The sequence below is a fragment of the Acomys russatus genome, chromosome 21 (assembly GCF_903995435.1).
Source record: "Acomys russatus chromosome 21, mAcoRus1.1, whole genome shotgun sequence".
Classification (NCBI taxonomy): domain Eukaryota; kingdom Metazoa; phylum Chordata; class Mammalia; order Rodentia; family Muridae; genus Acomys; species Acomys russatus.
Window position 1 is genome coordinate 58,362,081 of NC_067157.1, and position 26,194 is coordinate 58,388,274.

The 26,194-nt window shown below is 49.8% G+C and overlaps 1 protein-coding gene across 1 annotated transcript; it reads right to left on the reverse strand.

Annotated features, from left to right (window-relative positions):
* Positions 1-26,194, reverse strand: Thbs2 (thrombospondin 2). Its single transcript, XM_051164133.1, has 21 exons — positions 25,693-26,194; positions 23,818-24,374; positions 22,032-22,116; positions 19,677-19,873; positions 18,427-18,567; positions 17,620-17,716; positions 15,902-16,072; positions 15,488-15,664; positions 14,602-14,775; positions 14,252-14,379; positions 14,023-14,175; positions 13,150-13,368; positions 11,307-11,414; positions 10,491-10,650; positions 8,529-8,647; positions 7,626-7,860; positions 5,822-6,049; positions 5,127-5,398; positions 4,110-4,207; positions 2,978-3,117; positions 1-1,916 (listed from the first exon to the last, which is right to left on the reverse strand). Exons 1-21 carry the CDS (start codon positions 25,742-25,744, stop codon positions 1,909-1,911), a joined length of 3,519 nt encoding a protein of 1,172 aa, XP_051020090.1. The 5' UTR covers positions 25,745-26,194; the 3' UTR covers positions 1-1,908.

Genomic DNA, 26,194 nt, shown 5'->3' on the forward strand with positions numbered 1-26,194 from the left:
GAGATTCACTTATAGAAAGCTTTTTATAATTTATTTGCTGTTGTTAATCTCTGGTATAAAAAGGAAGCTCTAGCTAAACGTAGGGTTTCAGTGGTGAAAATTTGACCCAATGAACAAATAAATAATTATTTACAATCTTTGGCAAAAACGAGAAGCTCTTGTTTTTTTTTAAACTACATAAATAATTTACAGAAATAATATGGTACATTGAACGTATTCACACCGTCCCCACCACCCTGTACCACTCAACCAAATGCCCCAAGTGAAAGACCAAATGCTCTTCCAAGTCCTCATGCTCACACGCCTCCCAGCCCTGTGTTGGCCTTGGGAATACAGCTTCACAAAAAGTAAAAAGTGCAGGATAAGGAAACACAGGGAAACTCGCCCCTAACCAACACAAATAACTAACTACATTAAGATGAATTATGGAAACCCAGATCTAAGCCATAGGCTCTTTCTACCTGACTTAGAAATGCAGTGATCATTACCAGGAAGGGAATTATGACCCACTCCCGCTGGAGGGACAAGATATAGTTCCACTGAACTCATGTGGAGTGAGAGAGGCAGCACTTCCTGTTGGGAGATCATGTAGCTTAAAGCAAAAAATAAAATAAAATAATCTAAACCAAGCATATGTCTGTTATGAAGTGACTGACTAATGGGTGTGTCTGAAAAAAAAAACCAAATGATGTTTCCTTCAGCAAACCTATGTACAGCAAATAGATAACAGTAAAAAATTGAATGAAAATCATTGGTAACTGTGCATATTAAGGTTCCATTTCATCATGACATAGAGCCTTGTATGTCAACTAGCAGATACTAGGTAAGTGTATCTTTATATCCTTGTCAGATGGTTATTTCTTTGTTACTTTGTATGTTTAAAATAAGTTATTGGTGAGTGGAGATACATTCCAAATTCATTTAATAAATATTAACAAAACAGCTGTGCTGGGAACCTTAATGAATGTGTTACCAAATTCTGCAAAAGCAGTTTTGCATCATTCCAAAGCCTAGAGTAGGGTAGGGTACCAAAGTGCATTGCCAACTTATCTGTTGGTCTGTTTCCTAGTATCGGGGACAGGGGAAGATGGCCAAAGAGAGATCCCAGCAGTCAGTGTACAGAGCCTGATGGCTTCCACAAGGCCCAGCCCAGGCAGCCAGTTTAACACCAAGTTACCTCTGCTGAGAAGCCACAGCTGGAACCCTGAAAGATTCCCCTCTGCAAAGTCTTTGTCAAATCAGCTGTAACTGTGGGCCAAGAGGGGTAAGAAGCAGTTTTCATCTAATTCTGCAATCACTTTCTATGTTCCTATTAGTCAGTGTTTCATATCAATGGACAAAGGGGCCGCAGTCTTGGGTGACTGTCTTCTGGCCTCTTCCTACTGCAGCCAAGGCCTCCTGATCTTTCCTGATAACCAACCTCTCAGGATTTGCGTGCTGTTGTAGAACAGCACAGATCCAGGAACAGCAACAACGTTACGCACTGAAAGTAGGTGGGCAATGTTTTTCATGCTTAATTTATGAGAATGACTTGTACACAATATTCCCCTCAACTCCATATACACATAAATACCGTAAGTAATTACATTTTACATGTAAACGTCATTCTTGCTAAACAAATGAGAAGAGGCGATTGCGAAGGCATGCTCGGTTTCCACTCCACAGTGGGCCTCGTACTCCATCACACTGTTTTCCGGTCGCAGGCTGGGCGCTCATCTTGGGGACCCCCTTAAGGTCTATCCCTGGAAGGCACTTAGACTGGGCGCTGATGAAAGAGCTGCAGATCCACTCAGTTAAGGTCAAGAAACAGGAAACGCCGTGAGACAGAAAAGCTGCAAGTACCAAGATGGACCGATGTGTCTAGGAGACAGCATCTGTAGCACGTTGCTGGAACTATAGCCCTGCTCTCTAGACATCTGCAAGAGAAGGGGATGACGGTACCAGGGTGAAGCAACCAGAGGCCATTTTATTGTGTTGCTTTGCTCATCTCATGCTGGAAGCCCAGGCTCCCCCAGAACTCACTACGTAGGCCAGACTGGCCTCAAATGAAGTGATCCTCCTGCCTCAGGCTCCCGAGTACTAATATTACACACATCTGTTTTACCTATAACTTCAAATATCATGACTTTAATTTGAAGACGGCAAACACAGAAGAGTAGAAATGACTGATGGATGACAGGGAGATGTTTGGATGAATGAGTGGATGAGAGATGAGTGAAAGAGTGGAAAGAGAGAAGGACGGAGGAGTGGGTGGATGAATAAATAGGTTTTGGAAGGGTGCTTCCATAGATGGATGGATTGATGAGCGGATACCTGGGGGAAACCCTTCAGGGGAGGAAGGGGAGAAAACAATGTTCTGGCTTTTGCTTTTCTCTGATTGTGTATTGTTTTCCAGATATGAGCATTGGAAAGTATCTCTGAGCTTTACCAACCTCTGTACAAGACATATCCTTACACTAGACTGGACTCAAGCTTGCTTTCGGGCTTGTAATTTGGTTCAGATACGTAAGCGTCTAGCCTCCTTCTATCCCTCCTCCCTTCCTTCCCTCTTCCTCCCCTTTCCCCTCCATCCTTTCCTTTCTTCTTTCCATTTTTAGTAGACCGTAATATAAAACGCCCCTAGAAATTCAGAAAGCATGGAAACAAGAGCTATAGGACTCAGTACAGAGGCAGATACAGCCTGTGGTGGACCAGAAAGTCTTTCTACTACCAAAGGCAGGCAGATTCAATATAAAACAAAAAGGAACCACCAAGAAAGAAGGAAGAGGAAGGAAGGGAGGAAGAAAGGAAGGAAGGAAGGAAGCAAGGAAGGAAGAAAGAAAAAAAAAAAGAGCAAACATAGTTGCCTAAACTCCGTCTTTGCTGGGAAGGGCAGAAGCCCTGATTCACAGCAGCAGCCCATTTCCTCAGAGTGAAGCCTCTGTGGACAGAGCAGTGGACGCCAGCCCCTCGTGGGCCTGTGAGACCGTGCACTCACCTCTGCACTCATACTTGAGGTCTGAGAAGTAGACCATTTCTTGGGAGAAGACAAACAGACCCAGCCGTCCACCAGCATAGGTTTGGTCGTAGATTGGCCCCGAGTCAGCCATGACCTGCTTCCCTTCGTGCACCAAGACTCTAATATGGGAAAGGGAGTAAAGGATGGAAGAGGAGTTGAACTCGGCAGCGCGTCCACCGAGGCCAGAGGTTGGTTCTGGACGCCAGCTGTAGGCCAAGAGGCATCTGCTCTCCCTGTTTGGTGCTAAGAGTGAAAGTGTAAGCTTGTACGTGCTGACCAAGTGTTCTCTGCTCTACCACTGAGTAACACCCAGACCCACGCAGAGGGATGTGTAACTCCACCCTCTGGCTCGAGGTTTTAGCAACTGGGCAGGACTTGCTTTCCCTTTAGGAACTCTGAGTCCTGTCATACAGCAGAATCTGAGGGGCTCACCCCTTGTCACAGGCAAAGCTGGTCTCCCCTTGGTGTGTGCGTGTGGCTACAACCACCCAGAATTGCAGTAGGTTGCCTCCAAGAGCCAAGGCAGTGTGAAGAGTGAAGGGTACTTCCTGATTGCCTGTGGGGAGTGGATGCCTGTTTCTCTTCCATGGCTCCCACACTGAGCTGCCTAAGAGTGGAGACAGACTCTTGTCTTCCTGGGCCAGAGTGGGAAGTGGTGCCACAGAGTTCCCTGATGGAGCACACGACAGGTAGGACACCTCTGCAGGGATATCACACCCCACACACCACTCTACACTTGGCACAGCCAAGCCCTCAAGGATCTGTAAACACCAGATAGCCAGCAAGGGTGTGACTCTGGGAGGGGGTTATCTTGTACAAAATCCTGGATTGCACCCAGATAGACGTGGAGTGGTTTGTACACCACCAACAAGCATCCTAAGATGCAGTTCACCTTTCAAGATTTTAAAGTAGTGTATCGTAAGGATACAAATAGACGAGAAAAGGCATTTAAAACTAAGGAATCAAAGTGAAAATGGAAGAGTCCACTACGGCATAGTTATCTGTTGATCTTCTCCGATGGGATTGCCGACAGAGAAGGCAGATTGTCCATCCAATGGGAAGAGAGCTCTGAGAGGCCTATCACTGGGCAGAAACATACACCTGCCCTTACCTCATATAGCCGGTCTTAGGCCTGTGAATCAGGTGCCACCTGTAGGCGGTGTAGTCTTTCCAGCCAATGTTTTTCGGGTCGTGCCACAGAGTGCGCACCTGCAGAAGAGCAGCATTGTGGAAGAGTGGGAAACGCGCGTCTCTACCATTCTCCCCCCTCCCGCGGCCCCGGGCTGTGCAGAGTCATACCCTGCTTGCCATACTAACTCCCTGGTCCATTTGGTTTGTATGCTATATTGTCAAACACTGTATCTCATCTACCGTGCACCTAAATCCACTGCAGACTTTTGTGTTACGGCGAGCGCTAAGAGCAGAACGCTTGGCCCAGACAGTCAGAGGTCTGAACTCATATCTTCTGCTTCTTGATGGGGCTGACTCTGTCAAATTCTGTCTCTTTCTTCATGAGATTGCACATGGTTCAATCTTTCCAGCCGTGTTGTCAGAAGCACTTGGCATTCTGGGTTCAATAAAGTAGATATTCCCACCAACTATTAAAACGATTGCTACTTGATTAAAAATTAATGAGAACAGAAAGCTCTCTCTCTCCCTCTCTCTCTCTCTCCCCCCCCTCTCTCTCCCTCTCTCTCTCTTTCTCTCTCCCTCTCTCTTTTTCTCTCTCCCCTCTCTCTCTCTTTCTCCCTCTCTCCCTCTCTCTCTCTCCCTCTCTCTCTCCCCCTCTCTCTCTCTCTCTCCCTCTCTCTCTTCCTCTCTCTCTCTCCCTCTCTCTCTCTCCCTCTCTCTCTCCCCTTCTCTCTCTCCCCCTCTCTCTCTCCTTCTCTCTCTCTCCCTCTCTCTCCCCCTCCCTCTCTTCCCCCTCTCTCTACCTCTCTCTCTCTCCCTCTCCCCTCTCTCCCCTCTCTCCCCCCTCTCCCCCTCTCTCTCTCCCTCTCTCTCTCTCCCTCTCTCTCTCCCTCCCCCCTCTCTCTCCCTCCCCCCTCTCTCTCCCTCCCCCCGCTCTGGAATTGGATAGGAGTTTAGGGTCTGTCCGGAAGAGGTCATCAACCGCCCGGTCCCTCACCTGGCCTTCTGTGTTTCCCGTGTGCCACAGGGCATTCCTCAGGTGTTCGCCGGTACCCGTCGTGGAGTTCACCACTTTGAGTGACACACCAGAGTAGCCGTAAGCCCGGCTGGGCTTGTCCTCCCAGTAGGTCTGGGTGACCTGCTTCCACATCACCACGTAGAAGCGGCTGCTCGACTGATAGCCAAAGACGAAGCCGGCGTAGTCATCGTCACGGTCAGTGTTGACGTAGAAAGTGCCACTGAAGTCCACAGACCCGAACTCATCAAAACCTGGTGCAGAGGACATGTGGGTGGTCTGGGGGCCCGGGAAAGCACCTCAGGGACCCGCCTTAGGGCCCCATGTCACAGGAACACGACTCTGGGGAGCTCAGATTAGCTTAAATACCCCGTTCACCGAGAGACTAGCAAAAGTTACAGGACTCATGGCCCAACTGGTAGTTTTGTGGCAGAGGCTCCACTCTGTCATGTGCCACCTCAGAGCACACATAGTATGAACTGCCTCACTGGGCACCAAATTCCCTAGACCAGAAAGGCAAACCCATGCCTTCCCAGAGCCCCTAACCAGATTACAAAGGGAGACCATTCCACACACCAAGGAAGGGTAAGGCTACCAGAGAACGTGTCCTGAATCCTGTCCACCTGGCCTCATTTGGGCATTCTGCGGTATCCTCTTACTCAGGGTCCCAAGCTCACCTACGGCAATGCCGGGATCCGAGTTTGCTGTCTGCACTAGCTCTTTGCCTTGGTGGCGAATTACCCAGTTGGGATCAATTTGTGTGGTTCCCTTGGGATCCAGAGGGACCATCTGGAAGTTCCTGAAGTCTGTCTCAGTGATGGCATTGTTCTCGGGGCACACGTCATCAATATCTGGAACGTTGTCATTGTCAAAGTCATCTTTACAAATATCACCTCGGCCATCGCCTGTGGATAAGGAAGAAAACAAACACAGGGGGACAAGGTAGGAAATTTGTATTTGTCTACGTGTGTATGAGCAGAGACCTCTGGGTCCCTAAGGGCTGAGGCTGCACATCTTGCAGCTAATTGTAGATTGCGCGTCAACTGCCTCCAAGACATTGAACTTGTAAAGCTGTAAGGAATCCTCCCAGCAAGCACCAGAAATAGCGCAGCGCAGCCAAGCCTTCATGAGACCCCTGCTCCCCACACTCAGAAACGTTGGCTGCTGCCCATGTCTCATTGTCCTGCTTAGTAACTGGAGCCATTTTAATCTATTTGGCATTTAAAGTAGAACCTCTGCAGCACATGTGACTTTCCCTAGGGAGATGGGGCCCCATGAGGCTGGCCCGCGAAGGGGGACAGGTCATGCCTGTGACGTCTTTGGCGACAGTGAGATACCCGAAGGCAGAGGCAATGGGATAGACCAAGCCCTCTGCTCTTATTTCTAAAGGAAGAAAAGGAACCATATTTGGTATTTAGGTTGGTATCTTGATTCCCTCATTTTTCAGGCTGGTTTCCAGTTCTGTATCTAATATCATAGGCGCCCCTACTGTGTGAAACACGTGTTAGGTGTACAGGTATTGACAGTGTCTCCTTCATAGCACCTCAAACTGGCTAGATGGAGCCAAGGAAGACTTGGTTTCCTCCATCTTCTGGCTCTCGAGTTACAGGAATGCACCACTAGCCTAGTCTGTGTAGTACCGAGTTTCATGCAAGACAAGTACTCTGCCAATGAAACAACTCCCAGGCTGCAGTAACAGCATCCTACTCCTAGCTTCCCCTTCCAGCCTCCTTCCTAGGGAAGCCAGACCCTCCCTCCCACTGACTTCATCAAGCTAGGCACTTTCTGCAGAAAGCTCTCTTCCCTGTGCTGAGACGATCCTGGAGCTGCCCTTGGGCCCTGGCCAGTCCTTTCACGTGCTTCTGAGTCACACTGGCTCAACACCCCAGGACTCCTGATCTCCATTTGTTCAGGATAAGTATCTTCCAAAGAGAGCTTGGATCATCCTGGCCACCACGGGGAGGGAGTTAGTAGACCAGCCCATTAGCAACACAGCTGTGTGCTCTGTTATTCAGGCCGGCCAGGCAGTCCTTCCTGGAGTGTGACTTCCTCCAGAATCTGCACAGCTACAGACCCCTGACTTACACAAGACCTTTCCACTCACACTTTCCTTATTTTAGGTACCAGACATAAAACAATAACAGCGCCCCCCCTGCAGCCCCCCCCATCCTGTCACTGGCGGAATCGGTGAACTTTATTTCTATCTAAGTGATTGCCAAGGGTTTTCAGAAGGCTTCCTCACCCTGGCACGCACAAGCAGGCTTCACCTCTCTCATTGCTAGAATGTCAAACTCACTGGAAGAAGCTGAAACTGCCAAGTAGGCTAGGCAGAGGTGACCAGCCATCCTTGGGCCCAGCAGCCTAGGAGAGCAATCCTGCTGACTTGAATTCTAAAGTAGCTTCACAAGCAGAGGAATTCTGCCTCTGTGGGGCTGCTCACAGGGGTTTGCACCACAGACATAGGCTGAGGAAGGTACCCACCGTCTGAGTCTTCCTGGTCTGGGTTGAACACAAGCCTGCAGTTGTCCCTGTCATCGGGGACGCCGTCGTTGTCATCGTCAGAGTCGCAGGCGTCGCCCTTGCCGTCATTGTCGTGGTCAGCCTGGTTGGAGTTGGAGATGTACGGGCAGTTGTCTTGATTGTTCTGATGGCCGTCGTCATCTATATCTTCGTTGTTGTCACACTGGTCACCAACAAGATCGTTGTCCTGATCCATCTGGGGGACACAGCAGGGAGGGGACACCATGAATACTCCCTGAGGAAGCACACAGACTAGAGGCCCTACCCCTTCTGTTACCGGTCAGCACTGGGGCCAAGCTGCGAAATGGCGTATGCTGTGCCACTTATAGCCTACACAGAAAAGAGCCTGAAGTCTGGACACCTGGGTTCAGGTGTCTCCTAGACTGTGCCCCAACCCATAGGGGACTTCCTGGGGTTAACTACCCACTCAGCAATCACTCGTACCACTTCCCCCACCATTTGTCGCCATATGCTCAGCAGGTCATATTTCTAGTTCACTTTCTTCTCATCCCTTCCAAAGGCAAGCCTGGAAGTGTAGCTAGCTCTGGGTTTGCCCCAGGGTAACCATGGAGACCACTTTCCACCCAGACGGTGAGGGGAAGCTACGTCCTCCCTTGGCCTGTGGCCACCTTGATATGGTGTGCTTAGATTTGGGCTAAGCGGTTCCAGCTGAGACAATAGAAAACTATGCTGTCATGCTTGGCAGAGCAGAGGCGAACTGCACGGGAGCATCTCTATGATGCTGTGTGAGGGTGAGGAACGCCCTGAGATGGGAGTGACCTGAGATGTTGGTCGCTCTCAAAGGCTCATCTCTCTAGTCAGCAGCTGAGGGCCACAGACCCCTGTTTGGAGGCATCCTATCACCTGATCAGGGTTGTGCATCAGAGGACAGTTGTCACAGTGGTCACCGACTCCATCACCATCTGTATCTCTCTGGTCAGTGTTGTAGACATAGGGACAATTGTCTCGCTCATTGAAAACATCTGTTGGTGAAAGGAACAAAGTAGTGACACAGTGAATTTATAGAAGGTAGATCATTTCCCCATCATACTGAATAAGATATAGACAAGCGTTCACTAAGAATACAGCAAAACTGAAAATATTATTAGATTCCTGGAAGAGCCTATGATATATTTTGCATTAAAATTTAAATTCCCAGTGAGACCCTCTCTCAAAAAAATTCTCAATATTTTAGGTTAACTAAAATATAATGAATGTTTGGGATTCTCTGGGCAATGCTCCCTATTAGAAAAGGATGAGTGTGATGTGTCTCTGAGCTGCTCTGGGCGTTCCCACTGACAGCTCAGAATGCACGTGTGTTCAGTCCACAGGAACATGGTAGCCTCTGGATGACGCGGACGCATCATCTACATATAGTACAAGATAGATTGGCAAGGATTGTAGAAATATGAAAATACGTAACAAAATCTACCAGTACTGGAGAAATTAAACACACACACACACACACACACACACACACACACACACACACACAGTGGTAAAGTGAAGGGTCAAAACCAGCAAATCAGGAAGAAGAGACTCAGCTGAATGTTGGCCTTGCCCAAGGAGAAGGAGACCTCTTTGTTCAATGAAAGGACCCTTAAAATGAGAGGGTATTGGAACCTGAGACGCCAGTCAGCACAACAGATGTACCACCCTATCTCAGGGTAGACATGAGGTGCCTGCTGACCGTACCAAGCCCTGAGAAGGCAGACTGGTCCATACTGTCCTGAGGAGAATGCTGGATGCAGAAACTGACTGGAAAGTTCTACAAGATCATATACTTCGAGTTGGGTCCAAATGGCAGGGTAGAAAGAGCCAGAGGGTATGAAGAAACTCCAGGCTGCGAGAGGATGAGGGGGGTGAGGCTCACGGGCACACAGAGGAGTCAAACAGAGCAATGCTTTAAGTGTCTCCTGGCTCTACAGTGACATCTTGAGAAAGGAGTGACTGGCTTCCAAGGGTGGTGTGGTAGGTCTCTGGGCTCTTTCACAGAGGCCGCCAGGTTTCCAGATAAAACTTCAACCTACAGTGGTGTCAGAGTTCACAGGGTACACCTGGGTCGCTCCATCTGTCTAAGGACCCAAGTCCTGAGGTTAAGCCTTGTCAATAAACAAGGAGAAGCAGGAAAGGAGGCAAGACAGTTTGCTCTCCTCAGTGCCTTCTCAGAGCAGGTGGACAAGGCGAGAGCCCCAGTTCTTAGATGTTCTCACAACAGCTTGTCTGGAGTACACAGTTCAGCCAAAACCAGGGAGATCCGCTTCAAGATGGTGGAAAGAGAGGAGCAATTCCTGAAGGCTGTTTTATGACACACATACACCCCCCCCACACACACACACACAGGGCAGCATTCTCCTTCTCCTCTCTCTCTCTCTCTCTCTCTCTCTCTCTCTCTCTCTCTCTCTCATACACACACACACACACACACACACACACACACAGCAGCAGCACCCTCCCCCTCCACACACTCTCTCACACACATAAATAAATTTAAATTGAAAAGTCTGTTTGTGCTCAATAAATGCAATCTCCTTTTCTATGGCTGGTTGATTTGTGGCTGTGGACCTGAATGTACCAAGTGCTGACTCACTTAAAACCCTGAACCTTGATCTGTGCCACTAAAGTGAGCAGAGCCACTGGGCCACTAAAGTACCACTAAAGCGAGCAGAGCCACTGAGGCACTAAAGTGCCATTAAAGTGAGCAGAGCCACTGAATCACTAAAGTGCCACTAAAGCGAGCAGAGCCACTGAGGCACTAAAGTGCCACTAAAGTGAGCAGAGCCACTGAACCCCTGAAGTACCACTAAAGTGAGCAGAGCCACTGACCATCCCCATCAATGTCCACAGAGCAGGCATCCCCCTCTCCGTTGTTGTCTGTGTCAATCTGAGCCGGGTTGTGTACATAGGGGCAGTTGTCACAGCGGTCTCCAACCTCATCCTTGTCATAGTCTAACTGACGGGGATTGAAGAGAAGCTGGCAATTGTCCTAAAAGATACCAGAAGAGGTCATCAGAAAGAATACGGACCATAAATCAGATTGCTCGGTACTTATAAATAGACAACCAAGAAAAAAGCAAAGGAAATGAGCCGGTTAGCCCTCCACTGGCTCACCATCAGGTTTAGTGCTACGTGCACAGCTATCCTATCCTAGGAGTGTTGAGATTTCCTACTGCAAAGTGCCAGTCTCCTCCACTTCACGGGGATGAAAGAGTACGTGAGAGAATGGATGGATGAGTGAAAAGGAATGTGAAAATGGGTGGAGGAGTGCACTGAATCTCCCATAGAGAGCCCACCCTCTGGGAGCTGTGTGAGCACAGGGTAAAGCCTCCCTTGAGCACCCGTCTCTGGCCTCAGGCACAGCTCACAGGAAGAAACAGAAGCTAATAAAAGGTTTTTTTTTTAATGCAATTAAAGGAAGTGAAAGGCGAAAGATGTATATGATCTGAAGAGAAACCAGAGTGTTTGGGGGAAAAAAAACAGAAAGTGAAGTTACTGAGCAGTTTCTGTGTTGTACCCCAGGGAGCCCCATGCACCAGCTAACCCACATTTGCAGTGGGAACTGCTCACAGACATGTGTCAGGACAGTTTTGGGGAGCCCTCTCTCCTCCAGCACCTCAGGGTTTGGGAGCAGCACCGCCCTACCTTCTCATCGCTCACACCGTCATTGTCATCGTCCTCATCACAAGCATCTCCAATTCCATCCTTATCAAAATCCTCCTGCCCGGAGTTTGGCAGTTTGGGACAGTTGTCCTGTGAATTGGGGAGGAATAGCAACCATGAAAGCATTCCATCATGTCCTTCTTTCCAAAACAGGGAATATAAAACAAGACTTATGAAGCCAAGGATATAAATATCTGATACAATTCCTTAGATAGAAGGACAAGGATGGGGGTCAGAGCCAGCTGGCCTGGACGCACGCTGTTCTAAGTCCTACCCTGGGATTTACATCACTGCTGCATGTGAGTAAAAATACACAAAGAGCCTTGTTCTGAGCCCAGGGTCCCCCGGCAAGGATCAGACATCTGGGATGACAGAGGAGGGTGAGGGGTGCTTTTCCCAGGAGAGGGCAGATGCTTAGCATCCTGTTTTTTGTTTTTTGTTTTTTTCCTACAGTCCCATGTAATGAACTAAGAGCTTCAGTGTGTATATAAGCTCAGCCCTCACTGGCCAGCAGGTCTCAAAGGAAGAAGACCTTGTATAGGTGTGCACAGCGCATGCTTTGTAAACCTGCACGGAAACGAAGCTTAGAAGGCAGGGCTAGCTCCACTCCGTCCACTTGTGACCCAGACCTGAGCCGCAAGGCCCCAACTGTGGAGCCTATGGAGAGCAGGGCAGGGAAGTGTAGTTTTAGTTTTAACATTAATGCCTTGTGCATGTGCACACATGCGCATGTGCCCACGTACATGCGTATGTGTGTGTGTGTGTGCATGTGTGCGTATACATTGTGTGTATCTGTGTCTGTGACACATCTCTTTTGAAGCTATTATATTGCTATTTGAAATTCTGCAAATGTTTTACAAACCGGGAGTCATAGCAGCACAGACTGAAGGAAACAGTGTGTGTGTGCGCGCATGTGTATGTGTGTGCGTGCATGTGTGTGTGCGCATGTGTATGTGTGTGCGTGTGTGCGTGTGCGCGCATGTGTGGGAGATGCTGCCTTATTTCTGTGACTCCTGCTTGTTTAGCCAATATTCGCCATCTCTACTCCAGAGACTCTGAAAGAAGAAATTCCTACACTAAAACTCTATCGCTTTTAGCTTAAAATGAGTGTTAAATATGCACATAATTATGGTTTTAACATGACCTTTTCATGGGAAACCCTGCATTTGGTGGGAAACCTTGCGACCCTTAGACTTGTGAAGCTACAGTGGCCCAGACCTGTGTTAACATCTCATGTAGTGGATCAAATGCCAATTCCCCAAAGCAACACATTTGCTAGGATCTTGCTAAGTGATGCCAAGCAGAAAAGCTTGTCTAGGGCTGTTTCAGTCTCCTACACCTGGGGCCAGGCATGGAGTCCACCTCCCTGCTGTCAAGCCCACGGCCAGTAACAATCCCTGGAATGAAAAGAAAAGGAAGGGAGAGGCCACCTGTGCTCAGTGTTTCAGGCAGATGCATGTGCACACCACACATCAGACATGTGCTCTCTCATCTCTTCAGTCATGGTAAAATGTCTCAAAGTAGGAAGTTCATGTGGAGTGTGGGTGGGAACAAGATAATTTGGAGTTTCTCACTGTTTAGATCACTGCTCCCAAATTGGCCAGTCTCTCCTGGCAGTGAGTCACTGAAGAGGGACTGCGCGGGAGGGCAGACCCTTACACTGACTGAAGAGGACTGAGGGGGCAGACCTCTTTGCTGATGACGCAGGATAGACAGGCAAAACCCTACCCTGATGAAAAGGGGCCGAGGCACAGCCCGCTATACTGACTGAAAGGACTGAAGTGCAGAACCCTGGCTCTTGGCCTGCAGCGGGTGTGACTCTCACCTTGATGCAGTGGTAGGTGGCATTGGTAGCACACACCAGGTTGCTGTTGGGCCATCCATCCAGGTCTGAGTCCTCCCCGCAGATGAGCCCATCTCCGGCATAGCCAATCTGGCACTCACACTTGTACATGGGGTCACTGAAGTGGCCCAAGTAGATGCACTCTGCATGCCTGTGGCAGTTGTGAGTCTTGTCCTTGCACGGATTCTCAGGCTCACACACCTGTAAGACCAAGAACAATATGAATTACAGACAGGATGGACTAGATGGACTAGGGACGAAGGTGGCCACAGACACCCCTGAGAATGCAAAGAGGTTCACTGTGAAAGGACTTGGGGAGTCTGGCATCATGCTGGGCTCTTAAAGCACTAGTTCAGGAAGCAGACTTGAGTATATTTTTTAATAGTTATTTGAGCCAGATAATATTTATTTCTGAGCTTACCATGTGATACCACTTGCCATAGCTTTGTTGTGACCCCCATGTGTATGTTAGAATCCATATCCCAATGTCCTGGCTTCTGGAAGTGGAGCCTCATTGGATGTGTGTAGTCATCATGGACCCCTCTTTTCCTCCTCCTCCTCCCTCCCTCTCCCTCACGCGATGACAACAAAGAGGCATGAACTCCATGCCTGGTCCTCAGTCTTGGATTTCCAGCCTCAAAATTTGTGAGAAATAATTCTCTGTTATCCCTATCCTGCCTCAGATGCTATAGCATCTCAGAACTGACCAAGGCATCATTGCTACCCTGAAGCTCACAAGCCCTTTCTATGAAAACATCTGAATTCCTCTGTGTCAGCAGGAGAGCCCCCCTCCCGATGAGCAGAGCCTGCTGCCCTTCCCCTCCCATCCCATCTCCACTTGCCAGCGGCACTTACTTGTTTTTCCATCCTAGCAGCCTCCAGGCCAACCCCGAAGGGTTGGTTCCCCTTGTAGCGTGGGGGACAAGGCAGGCAGTGGAAGCCAGGGTTGGTGTTGACACAGCGGGAAGCTTTGTTAGTTGAGAAGCAGATATCTGTGACCACGGCACACTGTGAGGACAAACAGAAGTGAGCCTCTTTCCAGATCTCCACGGGACACCCTAATGCCAAAGGCTGAGGTACCAACCTCATCCAGGTCCTCACAATGGGTACCATTGCCCAGGAAGCCCTCTGGGCAAGAGCCACAGGACCAGGACCCATCGGGGAAGCTGTTGCACTTGGCTCCAGGGAAACACGGGTTGGATAAGCACCCATCTGCACAAAGGATGGGGGACAGGGTTACAACCAGATGCTGCCCATGTGTGCACATATGGGCACACGCATATACACACATTCAAGTGTGTGTGCCCTCTTACCCACCAATGGGGCAACTCCTTTCTCTCTCTCTCTCTCTCTCTCTCTCTCTCTCTCTCTCTCTCTCTCTCTCTCTCTCTCACACACACACACACACACACACACACACGCCCCATTACTCACCAACAGGGCAGCTCCTCTTGTTGCACATTTGATGTTCCTTAACATCCCCCACACAGTCTTTCCCTCCATACTGGGGCTCAGGGCTGTTGCAAACACGTGTGCGCTCGCGGATCCCTCCAGCACAGGTAACTGTGCAGGCTGACCAAGGGGACCAGGGGCTCCAACGGCCATCAACTGTAGAGAGAGGCAGGGAGGAGGGCTGGATATGTGATTGGCACAGGCAAGAGCAGAGGGGAAGATGAAGTGGGTACCCTGGCTATTCCAATGTAGTTGAAGAAACTTGTGAGAAGGGAGGGGCTGGCCTGCTGTGAGTTTCCACAGCCATGATTCAGGGAATGATGCTGATTACAGACTTGCTGATAAACTGCTTTGCCTCTGAAAGAAAATCCTTACAATGTTTAATAGCCAGAGCCTGGGTTTCCTTGCAGAGCCTAGCCTCCAATCTAAAGTGCTTTGTGGGACTTATTCCGATGGCACTGGGCAGATGGGCAGTGAAGAGATGGATGGATAGCCTGCTGTGGAAGCAATCCCCCTGCATCCGATGCACTGTGAGAGCCCAGCTTCCCTGGGAGGTCCTGGTATACCAAGCAGTGGCTCCGTCTGCTGAGCTGCACCTCAGTACAACTCAGATAAACAGAGCCCTGTCCTAAGACTGAGGATGTTTGTCTCTGTAGGCAACAACCTCTGTCCTTTCGACTGACCTGTGCAAGGTACAGAGGACTTCGGGCTAACTCAGGAAGTCAGGGTATGCAACCGATGACGGGCACTGACGTCAGAGCGACAGAATAGCCACACCCTCACTGAGTGGCTCTTGATTAGGTTGGAGCAGGCCTTGGTGACCAGCAGCCATCAGCACCCCTCACCGCTCCCAGCATCACCCACTTACTCGGGCACGGAGGACGCTGGCAGGCCTTGGTCTCCCGGCCGCTGCCCTTGCAGTTCTTGCCACCCATCTGGGGCATTGGCGAGTTGCAGAGTCGTATGCGGGTGACGTTGCCAACGCCACAAGTCACAGAGCACGAAGACCAGGGCGACCAGTGACTCCAGCCACCGTTCTGCCGGACTGACATAAGAAATACAAAGAGGTCAGTGTCTCAGGTTGTGACCCTGGGCTGGGCAACCCCCAAGATCTGCCTTCCAAGATAGTCCCTGTTTCCACTAAAGACGGCATGGACTTCACCAAGGAGAAAGCGTCTCACATGGCAAAACCTTCCCTGAGGCCACGGCCTCCACACTCTAGCAAATAGCTGCTGTTGGCATACCCACATGGGTGACTGTCCACCCTGCCCTGGACACTCACTTCTTGTATCACATTTGCCCAGGCTGCATGCTCTGGTCTGAATGGAGGGACCCCGGCAGGTGTTGCTGGTGACATCACAAGACCGGCCTCTCTGCTGGGTCCCAGAGCCACAGGTGACAGAACACTCGGTCCACTCTGCCCACGGAGACCAGTCCTCATCATCGTCTGCAGCTAGCCAAGAAGGTACACGCATGTGAAGTTGTGCACTCCTTCCCTCCGTCTCCACATGTCCTAGGGAGGTCAGGCACTACAACCATGAAAGGAGTGGGGCCTGCTTTGTAGAGAGGGGCTTGGCAGCAGGAATATTCTCTGGGCAGAGGCCCACCACCTGGGCAAGAGCTTGAGTGCCTTAAAGGGGAAGCCGAGCAAAGCACAGGGAAGTGAACACTGAGTGGTGAGGACTGAGTCGTCCAGGTGTGTTTAGGGAAGCTGGTCCACAGAGAGAGGAGATGGCTCCACAACAGAACTCTGAATCTCGTCTACAGGAGGCATTTTCAAAGTCACCAAGAAGTCATTTCTACATAATGTCTGTTGGTGCATAAGGGACATAACAACATGCCAAACACCGCTTGAAACTACAGGCTGCACAGTTTATTCTCAGACACTTTAAATTGAGGAAGAGTCGATGAATAGGCAATTTCTCTAGAATGAAATTTTCACAGACACAAGGGTATAGTGTACGAGGGCTGGGGCCTGGGCTAAGGGTAAAAGCACACAGTAGGTCTCTTAGTAGGTGCCCTTTAGTAGGGGCCTCTCAGTAGGGGTCCCTTTGGATAACGAAGGAAGGAAAGAAGAGCAGCTGCAGGGACAACACTGAGCACAGGCGGCCAGAGCATCTACGCGGTCACACCCAAGCTCTCTGTTGTACCCTTGCCCTTGCCAATACAGGGGAAGCAGGCTCAGGCACCCAGCTCTGTGGTAATAACATGGCTGTGCTGAGCAAGTCCCTGGGATTCTGGACAAACACCAAAAGGAAAGATCAGGATAAAACCAGAGCACAGGCATCCAGACACTCAGGGGTGATGACTGGGTGGGAGGGCTGCTCACCCTCCCGTACAGGGAAGCCACAACTAAGCATCACCAGGAGGCCAAACCCAGAGCACTGGCCCAGGGATCCACAGACTAACAGGGCATTCAGAGTGAGGCAGGGATCTGAGGCTAGAGAGGGCAGTGCCTCCAGGCCTCCTTGACACAGGTGCAGCTCTGCCTCCACAGTGCCAGGCCTCACAGAACTGGCTCCCGCCCCCCATAGCCCCAGTCTGGGCCACTTGGACCACAGCTCTGCTACTTGAGTGCATCATTGAGTATCAGTCTCTGGATTTTTTTGTTCGTTTGTTTGTTTATTTACTGTATTGTGGGTTTCACAGCAACTGTTCAGTCTTCCCTCAGCCCAGGGCTAGCTCCTGACTCACAGTGGCTACTGATACAGGGGCTTTGTTCTTGGCCTGGGAGTTGGAACTTTGGTCTCTGCAGGGTCACTGGGAGCCTCCTTGTCTGGGATGAGCCAGAAGAGGACAGCTGCAGGCATTTAACTTCTAGAGCTCTCAGTGGCTTCCTGGCCACTGGCTAGTAGCTGAAGTGGGCCTTAGCCACCTTCTCCTCCACTCCACTGCCTGTCTGTAAGGATTTTAGCCTCACCCTCCTCTATTCAAACCGCAAAACAAATACACAGATGCAATCACTAGGGCTCACAGCTTGCCCGCCACAGGGCAACTTACAGTGGGAACAGGATGGACAGCACTCGCCCTCCACAAAAGACGGGTTGGCACAAGTTGCTGGTGAGCAGGTGATTTGATGGCACACTGTTTTAAATTTCTAAAAGTATTAAAGAAAAATTTGGAAAACAGTCATTTACTGTAACAGACATTGTCACCGGAGCTAGATGGGGAACGAACGGGTTAGCAGAAACAGCAAGGCGGGTTTTTTTGTTTTGTTTTGTTTTGTTTTGTTTGTTTTTCTGCACAAATTCTACTTCAAATACAGGGTTTGCGCAGACTCAAGGGGACTCTTTCCTCCCACCAGGAGCAGGATGATGACATCAGCTTTTGAGTCCTCTGGGTGGTAAAGATGAAGAATGACAGAGTATTTCCAGATCGTCTGACATCTGAGGTCAACACACGGCCAGGAAACTAAACCATCTACGTTTTCTTGACAATCACTAGGCTCCCCAGCTGTCTCTGCCAAGCACTGTGGCCCTGCCAGAGACAGGATGGCACCAAATGCAAACTACAGGACAAAGCTCCATCACCCACATTTTTCTCCCATGACAGCGCTGGACAAGCCACGCCACCTGCTGAGTTGTGGGTTCTTTATGCACAGCACAGGCAGGTCAATTTAAGTTACGTTTGTGCTCGCTTGCATGTCTGAGGCTCTCATGCTGAGCCTTCCAAGTATCCGAACATCTTTTATACATAATGTGCCAAGCAGGCCATCGCCAGCCACTGGGATCTAGGTGTGTCGATTTGAACATGCCTGCCCTGTGTGTGGTACTTGTGCCTGCAGGAGGACTTCTCTCTGAGACTCACCTTGCAGGTGCATGTGGTACAACTGTCTACAACCCAGGTTTCATTTTCTGCAAAGATCCGGCCCTCCTGCACGCAGGCTGACATGTTTCTTGTCTTCAGAGGGCCCCCAATGAGCTCCAGAAGGAACTGGTTATCACTGGACTAGAAACAGAGGTGAGAGTTAGGACAAGAATTCAACGGCCCTCCTTCATCGAGGTAAGCAGCGAAACTGGCAGGCGTGGGTATAACGAGGGCCTGGTAAAGACAGACCGTATTGCAAACCTACATCCCGGAGCTCGGTTGCACACACTGTCTGTCTCTCTGGCCTCTCTACCTCTCCTCTGTTCACAGCTAACCATAAGCACTGCCTTCTCAACCTCTGGGCGCCTCATAGATGAAAGCAAAACCACCATTGTGCACAGAGGGCAGGTGTCAGGGGAGAGGGAGAGGCCAGTTAATGGGTCCACTCACTCCTCCTTTTGTTCCGCAGATAGGCTATGACAGACATCGTGTGAGGAAGAAGACAACTCTAACCCTGGTCATCTCAGCACTCCCCTCAAAGTGAACCAGGGGTAACAGACCTTAGGGACTGGGTGAGTGTCACGAACCTTCCTACTACAAATACACATGGAAACACACCAGCACTGTGGCTTCGGGCAGCTTCAGGGGTTCACACTTTTCCTTGATCCCTAACTTCATGCTAAGGGACCAAGACTGGAATAAGTTGCAGCTGTAGACAGGTTGCCAGGCCCTGACTCAACATCTCTCATCTCACCCTTCAAAGCCACAGAACACCCACTCTGGAGCATGTGACCATGTCCCCTGCTTCCTCACGCTCTGGGACATACATTTAAGTCTGTCAGCCTTACACAGCTGTAAGGCAAAGGCATTCCTCCAGACTGCAGGGTGCTCCTCTCAACATACAGCCCTTCACACAACGTGGATGTTGTTTTTTCTCTGGGAGAACCACAGATTTGTTGTGGAGCACTTGTGTCCCCTGGTTGTGTTTTTATCCACAACACTTCTTGCATCTCTCTCTCTCTTCTCACTAACTTTGTGTAGGCCAGTGTTCCCGAAGGGCCTGACCTGGACATCCCCTCAAGGTGGCTTTCTAATCCGTTTCTCCAAAGCAATGATACACTAGTCCTCAGAGCCCTGACTGGCTGTCTGGTGAGGCTTCAGGGAGGGCTGGCCCCTGAGGCCTCCCTGACACACTGCCATCTGCTCCCACCACCCTCGCTTGCCACCTCTACCCTTCACCAGGCACCCACCACTTTCTCCAGGTTCTTGCTCAGCTGGTTCACCATGACATGCAGTCCAGACAGCTCGTTCATCATGTTGCTCAGCTCCTCGCAGGAGTGTGTACACACTTCCTGTGTCTTCTCCACATCCTGGCCCACCAGATCTGTGGTGATGTGAGGGGTCAGGTGCAGGGTCTCTGTGTGCTCACTGATGGCGTTGACTTCAGCTAAAGGGAAGAAAGCATGATCAGCTGAGCATGCACTCTGTTGGGTCTTACCCGCGACTGTGAGCTGGCGCCCACTGACCCAGTCAGCGGAGCATGCGCTCTGTGGGGGTCGGACCCACAACTGTGAGCTGGCGCCCACTGACATGGTCAGCGGAGAATACGCTCTGTGGGGGTCAGACCTGCGACTGTGAGCTGGTGCCCACTGACCCAGTCAGCGGAGCACAGCTCCTGGGGTGTCACCTCCACAACTATAAACTAGTACCCATAAAAAAAAATCTCTGCTTTCTTGGAGTGGCCACATGCTGAATTATATCCACAAACACAACATTTGATGACAACTGCTTCCAGTTAAGATTTAAGCTTCACGAGAGGAACCTGTCCTACCTTGTATGCCCATACAGTCCCTTGGCAGGGCAGAGGTCCTGACTCAAAACAGAGAAAGGCAGGGCAAAGCCATGGGAGACAAGCTGTTTGTAATGTAGGGTCACACATCACACACCTCAATCTGAGTTGAGGAACGGCGCCTTGTCCTCATCTTTAACCCCAAGTCTGTTCCTCCAAACATAGCCCCCGAGCTCGGCCCTCCCCTTCACCCTTCACCCTTCACCCTTCCTATGTCCCACTTTAACCTGAGTGCCCATTCTTGGGGCTTCCTTTTGGAATAAAAGCAAGCTCGGGATAAAAACTTCACACCAGAAGCCATCACACCCAGGAAACACTGTTTTCCATGCTCTGCTACCTAATGGGTCCTCAGGCAGAGCAAAGATGGACACGCATGGTCCTGGTGCAATCGTGGGAGTCTGCCTGGGCTGTGTGCACACAGGCCCCTTCATTCTAAAGTTGCTTTGAGGCAAGTCCAGAAACAGTCCTACTCGGCTATGGAAGAGCAAAGGGCTCCCAGGAAGGACGGGTGACAGCCGTTCACTCCACAACTGAGTGTTAGCACTTGGGCTCAAAATCTTGTTGCAATCCGCATGGCTCCTGGGAACCCTTTACTCCCAGTGTACCACTAACCATAAAAAGACAGGCTAATATAACTATTTTTATAACTAGGGGACACTCTTAAATAGTGGGCTTGAGTGGATTTTATTCATCATTTATTTTCATTTGTTTTTTTTTTTTTTTTTTTTTAATCTTTAGCTTATCTAAGATATTTCTTTTTCGTATCTTAGTGTTAAGGAAAATAAGCCAACCAAGGCCTTTGATCACCCCTGCCTCTGTCATGATGGGTTTGGACTGATTGATGATGGACAAATTAGGAGCCAGTCTGTGCCTCCCATATCTATACCAGTTTCGGCAGCCATGAAATTTCAGTGGCTTAGCTTGAAACAGAGATGTTCAAGAAACGTCAAAGAAGCCACACTCTAAGACCAGGCTCAGAGCTCACTCTCCACATGACTGGAAGCTTCCAGTCTGGCGTGGCCCGTGGAGGAGAACGGGAGTCTCTGCCAGCCCCAAGCTCTGAGTGCAGAACTCACAGTGGGTCTGGACTTATGGATGAAAGTACAGACACCCAGTCAGTCTATTCCTCCTCCCCATCTTAAGAGAACAGATTTCGACTTCTGTGTAAGTCCGGTTTATTAAGAAGGGCTCAGAACTTCCAGAAATGTTTAAGTGTTTCTTTTTAATAGTTCTGTGTGCTGTTGACTTGTAAGTCTAGCCTAAAATATCCTGTTGAAGAAACCTACATGTTAGAATGTGTTTGGACACCACAAAAGGCATGAATGATCTTGATCGTGGACAGGACTATCTGCTCAGGACCCCCAAAATGGGATTGTTATCCTTAAAATCTACTTAGAACTGATCATCAACAATTTATCATTTTAAGGACTGGGAAGTCTAAACTGCCCAGCAAACTCACTCACAGAGGATCAAAATACTTGAGTCACATCTCCACAGCAGAGCACACATACACACACACATGTACGTATACACATGCACATACACACATGCACACATGCACACACATGCACTCGTATTTGTGCACATGTGCACACACATGAGCATGCACACAGGTGTGTATATGTACGCACACAGGGGTGCACACACACAGGCGCACCTATAGGCATGTGTACACACATGCATGCATGCATGCACACACACAGCCCCCAACAACCCATTGGGACAGATCAGAGACTCCTGGTCAGAGCTCACCCACCTGCCTGGTTGTGTTGACAGCCTCTCTTGCTTAGAATATCTTCCACAGAATCCGCAAACACGAGACGGACATTCTGCAGCAAGCCCTGGGAAGGACATAGGAACAGGACCGCAGGTAAACCATGAGCTCTGTAGAAGCTGATGACACTTTATAAATACAGATTAGAAGATTCAAACAGCCTAGGTCATCTCTGCTTTACCGAGCATGTCTGAAGTCTCTTTATATCAGTTACCCTAGTCCTGTTACTTTGAGCATGTCACTACACCACACACACACACACACACACACACACACACACACACACACACACACATGCACACAGAGGTTTAGCATGAAAATATTTCTAACTAGGAGAAAGCTAATCTTGGAGAATTAGGAGGCCTAGGGCTGGGCAAGTTTTGCTCCCTGTACGCTCCCAGGTAGACATGCTGGGCTATTTCATCACATGAAACTAGAATGCAGCATCCTTGTTTGTGACTCAAGTCTCAGAAACATCTCCTGTCCACACAAGGTGGCTCCTGGGTCACACAGGAGAAGGAAGCTAATGATGTGCTCTGAATGGGCCAGTCAGCCAGCCATGGCAGCACCTGACACAGAACACTGCCTAGGCCTTTCACTGGAGTAACTAAGCTCTGGCACACACTTGTTTCCAAGGATAAGAGCAAGAGAGCGAGGACCAAATGTCCCTTCACCTGCAGTGAGAGAGGAGTGTGCACACTCATCAGGAGTTAAAACAGCCTAAGCTGAGCGCCCACTGAGCACACTTTACCTAGAGGACGCACTGTGGGTTGTTCTCTGTGGCTATAGACTGACCGGAAGCCGTGGCTCACCTCTGGCTGCCACTGATGGACCACAGGAAGTCAGAATGCAGCACTTCAGTATTGGTTCCCTGTCAGTGTCTGTCTTCAGGGCAGAGGAACCATGAATAGACCCAAGAGAGCCATTACAATTGGGGCATCCGCGTGGGCCCGCCACTGCAGGTTCTACAGTCCCAATTTTAGAAGGACCCAAACTTCTTCCTCAGTGAGGCGACAGGGAAGTAGCCACTCGCGAAGCAGCAGCTTTTCGTCGAGGAACTCGGTCCCTCCTTACTGCCTCAATTGCCTCATTCCCAAAACAAGAGCTAGGGTGTAACTTGGGGTTTCCAGGAACCTTCCCTCAGCACCCGACTCAGGCATCCAAGAACAACATGGCTGTGACGCAGCTCTGCTTCTCAGAGCTTAGGGACGCGTGTTGTATGCATACTGAGTTGACTGTTACGAATATGTGTGTGCAGAAGCGTGATGCACACATGTGTACACAAGTTCTTATATGTCCCTTGTGTATATGTATCTGTAATTCCATGTGTCAGTACTGTGTCTATGAGTGCAAATGTAAGTGTCTGCTGTATGTGAGGGTGTGTGGTCATGGTATGCATGCCTTTGCATTCTTGTGCAAGGTGTGCGAGTGTATGGCGTGTTCACATGGTGTGTAAGCAAGTGCATTATACGAGCATGCACTTGTGGTAGATACATAGGTGTGTGTGTGTGGAATGCATGCCCATGGGTGATATATTCATACACTTGAGTATGCACATGCGTGTGAATATCAAGGTATAGGTGTTGCACAAGAGAGCATGTATGATATGTATGAACACGCATGCAGTATGTACAGGTGTGCAGAGTGTAGACACATGTGCTACAGTATGTGCTACATGTTTCTCTGTGGAAGAATTACACCCCTTCCCAACACGAATGCTATACTGAGTTGCACCGTGCTGTGAGCTCCCTGCAAAGCTCATACGCACCCTGAAGTGACTCTCTCGAGATGCGCCTTTGGCCACATACATCCTGCTCCTGTCTGCTTCCAGCTGCTCATAGAATGGTTCTTCCAGGGTGACGCTGTCAATAAGATCGCAGCCTACATACAGGCTGTAGGTCTCGCCGGCCACCTGCACAGTCACGTTCTTCCACTGGGAGTCAGCCAGGCCCACATCCTCCAGGAAGTTGGTATGTTGAGTGCCTTCCACCCAGTAGTTGAGGTCCAAGGTGTCCCCTGGGCCATTGGACACAATCTCAAACTGCCTCTGGGTGGTGCCAGGGCCGTCCAGCACCAGGAGTGTGCCCCGAGACTTGCGGTCCTGCTTCAGCTGGGCCGTGAGGAAGAATCCCTCCTTTCTCCTCGCAAGCTTGACGATCCTGCTGAGGTCATCTGTGTTCACTGGGGGGAGGTAGTCAAACCGTACAAAACGGTAAGCAGGTGCCCCAGGGTCAGGCCCTCGAAACTGCTTGGCACCAATAGTCTTCCGGTTAATGTTGCTGACACCGAAAAGGTCAAATGATGTGTCTTCACTGTGATCGCCAGCTGCCAAAGGGAACCACAGGGCACAGTTATCCACAGGCTTTCTGGGATGCGGGCTGCAGGGCCATAAGCTGTTACACAACATGGAGCCTCTCCGTGCCTCTCCCTCTCCCACCCTGGCTGAGCGCTAGCAGCACCCTCGTGGTGGTGCTGGAGGCTGGCTTTCTCCAGGGCTACAGTACAGCAAGTGATCTGGGCCTCCCAGGACCCAGAACATGGCTTCATTCATAAATGCCAGCACCGTGCACCTGCCCACATCTGACCTCTGACCTCTGACCTCTAGCTCCTGACCCCTGTTGTTCTTTGTCCATGATTTGGGCTGGGCACAGCCTCCCCTTCATTGTGTGACTAGAGAAGAGAGAGGCTAAAAAGAGGGGACCTTTGACTTTGTTGCACATAGGATCTGTAAGTCCTAGGCTGCATCCTTGGCATGGCACTCTCCTTTAAACGTAGACACCTTTTTGTTTCTACAGATGTACGTGGGTGACTGATAAATAGTGTGCAGCACTACAGGTCAGGGTCTGAGACAACATGGGCCTCATGATACCAGTGAGTGTTCGAAGTCACCGTCCAGCTGCCAGTGAGAAAAGCTACCAGATCTTACCAAAATTAAAACAGGCTCAACAATTCAAAGCAATACACTGATTAGAAGGCAAGCACAGAGCCTCTCCTCAAGTGCCTGATAACTGATGGCACAGGATACACTATTGCTTATAGAGGCTCGAACACCGTCACTTTTATAAAGATATTGACAACCACACAACTAAAACAATTAGAATCTGTGGCCACTGCTACCAAAACTGGCAGTCTGGGTTTTATAAATTATTATATAAATTATAATAACGCGCAGAGGCCAAGCCATGTGAAGCAAGTACCTCACCACTAGGTGTACTGCGCTGGTCTCTCTTCCTAGTTCCCAAAAGGCAGTCTCTTGGTACTAGACAGGCCATTCCAAAGCCCACAGATTTTTTTTTAAATCTACAAACATGTTTAAGAAAGCTTCATGTGCAGACAGCGGTGGTGCACGCCTGTAATCCCAGCACTTGGGGAGGAAGAGACAGGCAAATCTCTGTTGAGTTTGAGGCTGTCCTGGTCTACAAAGCAAGTCCAAGAGAGCCAAGGCTACACAGAGAAATCCTGCCTTAAAAACAAAACAAAACAAAACAAAAAACCAAAAAACAAAAACCCCGACCAACCAAACAAACAAACAAACCAAAGGAAGAAAGCAAGCTTCATATGTGAGATGACCTCAGCTGCTTGCTGTCTCCTGCCTGCAGCTAAGGCACACTGCAAACAGCGACAAGATTACATCCATACTCACCATAAGCTGTTGGCCCCACGCCCAGAGCCAGCAGGGCCAGTGCCCAGAGCATCCTGTCTCCACCCGTGACACTTAGGAGAAAACCAGTCCCGTGGGTGATGATTGCCCAGCTGCAGCCTGAGTGTCACTGGGAAGCTTGTTCACGTGACCTTTGAAAAACAGTTTTCACACGAAAATCAGAAGCAAATGCATCTGTGGGAAGCAAAGCTCTAGACAAGAAACTTCCTTTCCAGCTAGGTTCTTCCAAAGGCTACTAGCTTTTACCCCACTAGACACTGAGCTGAGGGGCTCTTAAGCCTTCTGACTGTGCCATCACCATGACAACTTAGGGTTCCTGTGCCTGGGACTGTCCCCGCTCTTTGGAGGAGCAAGAGGAGGCTGTGCCAGGGCATTGTTTCCAAAAGACTCTGCGAAGACCAGCTGCCAAGACATGGACCCCTGGCAGATATCCTTGGGGTGAGAACATTCTGCAAAGGCATTCTATGCAAATATCCAGGAAAAC

Coding starts and splice junctions, on each gene's coding strand:
- Thbs2 (XM_051164133.1), bottom strand. CDS start 25,744: ATGCTCTGGGCACTGGCCCTGCTGGCTCTGGGCGTGGGGCCAACAGCT. Junction 14,176..14,251: donor ATTGTGAGGACCTGGATGAG/GTTGGTACCTCA, acceptor TTGTCCTCACAG/TGTGCCGTGGTCACAGATAT. Junction 6,050..7,625: donor AGACCAGGAAGACTCAGACG/GTGGGTACCTTC, acceptor CCTTATCCACAG/GCGATGGCCGAGGTGATATT.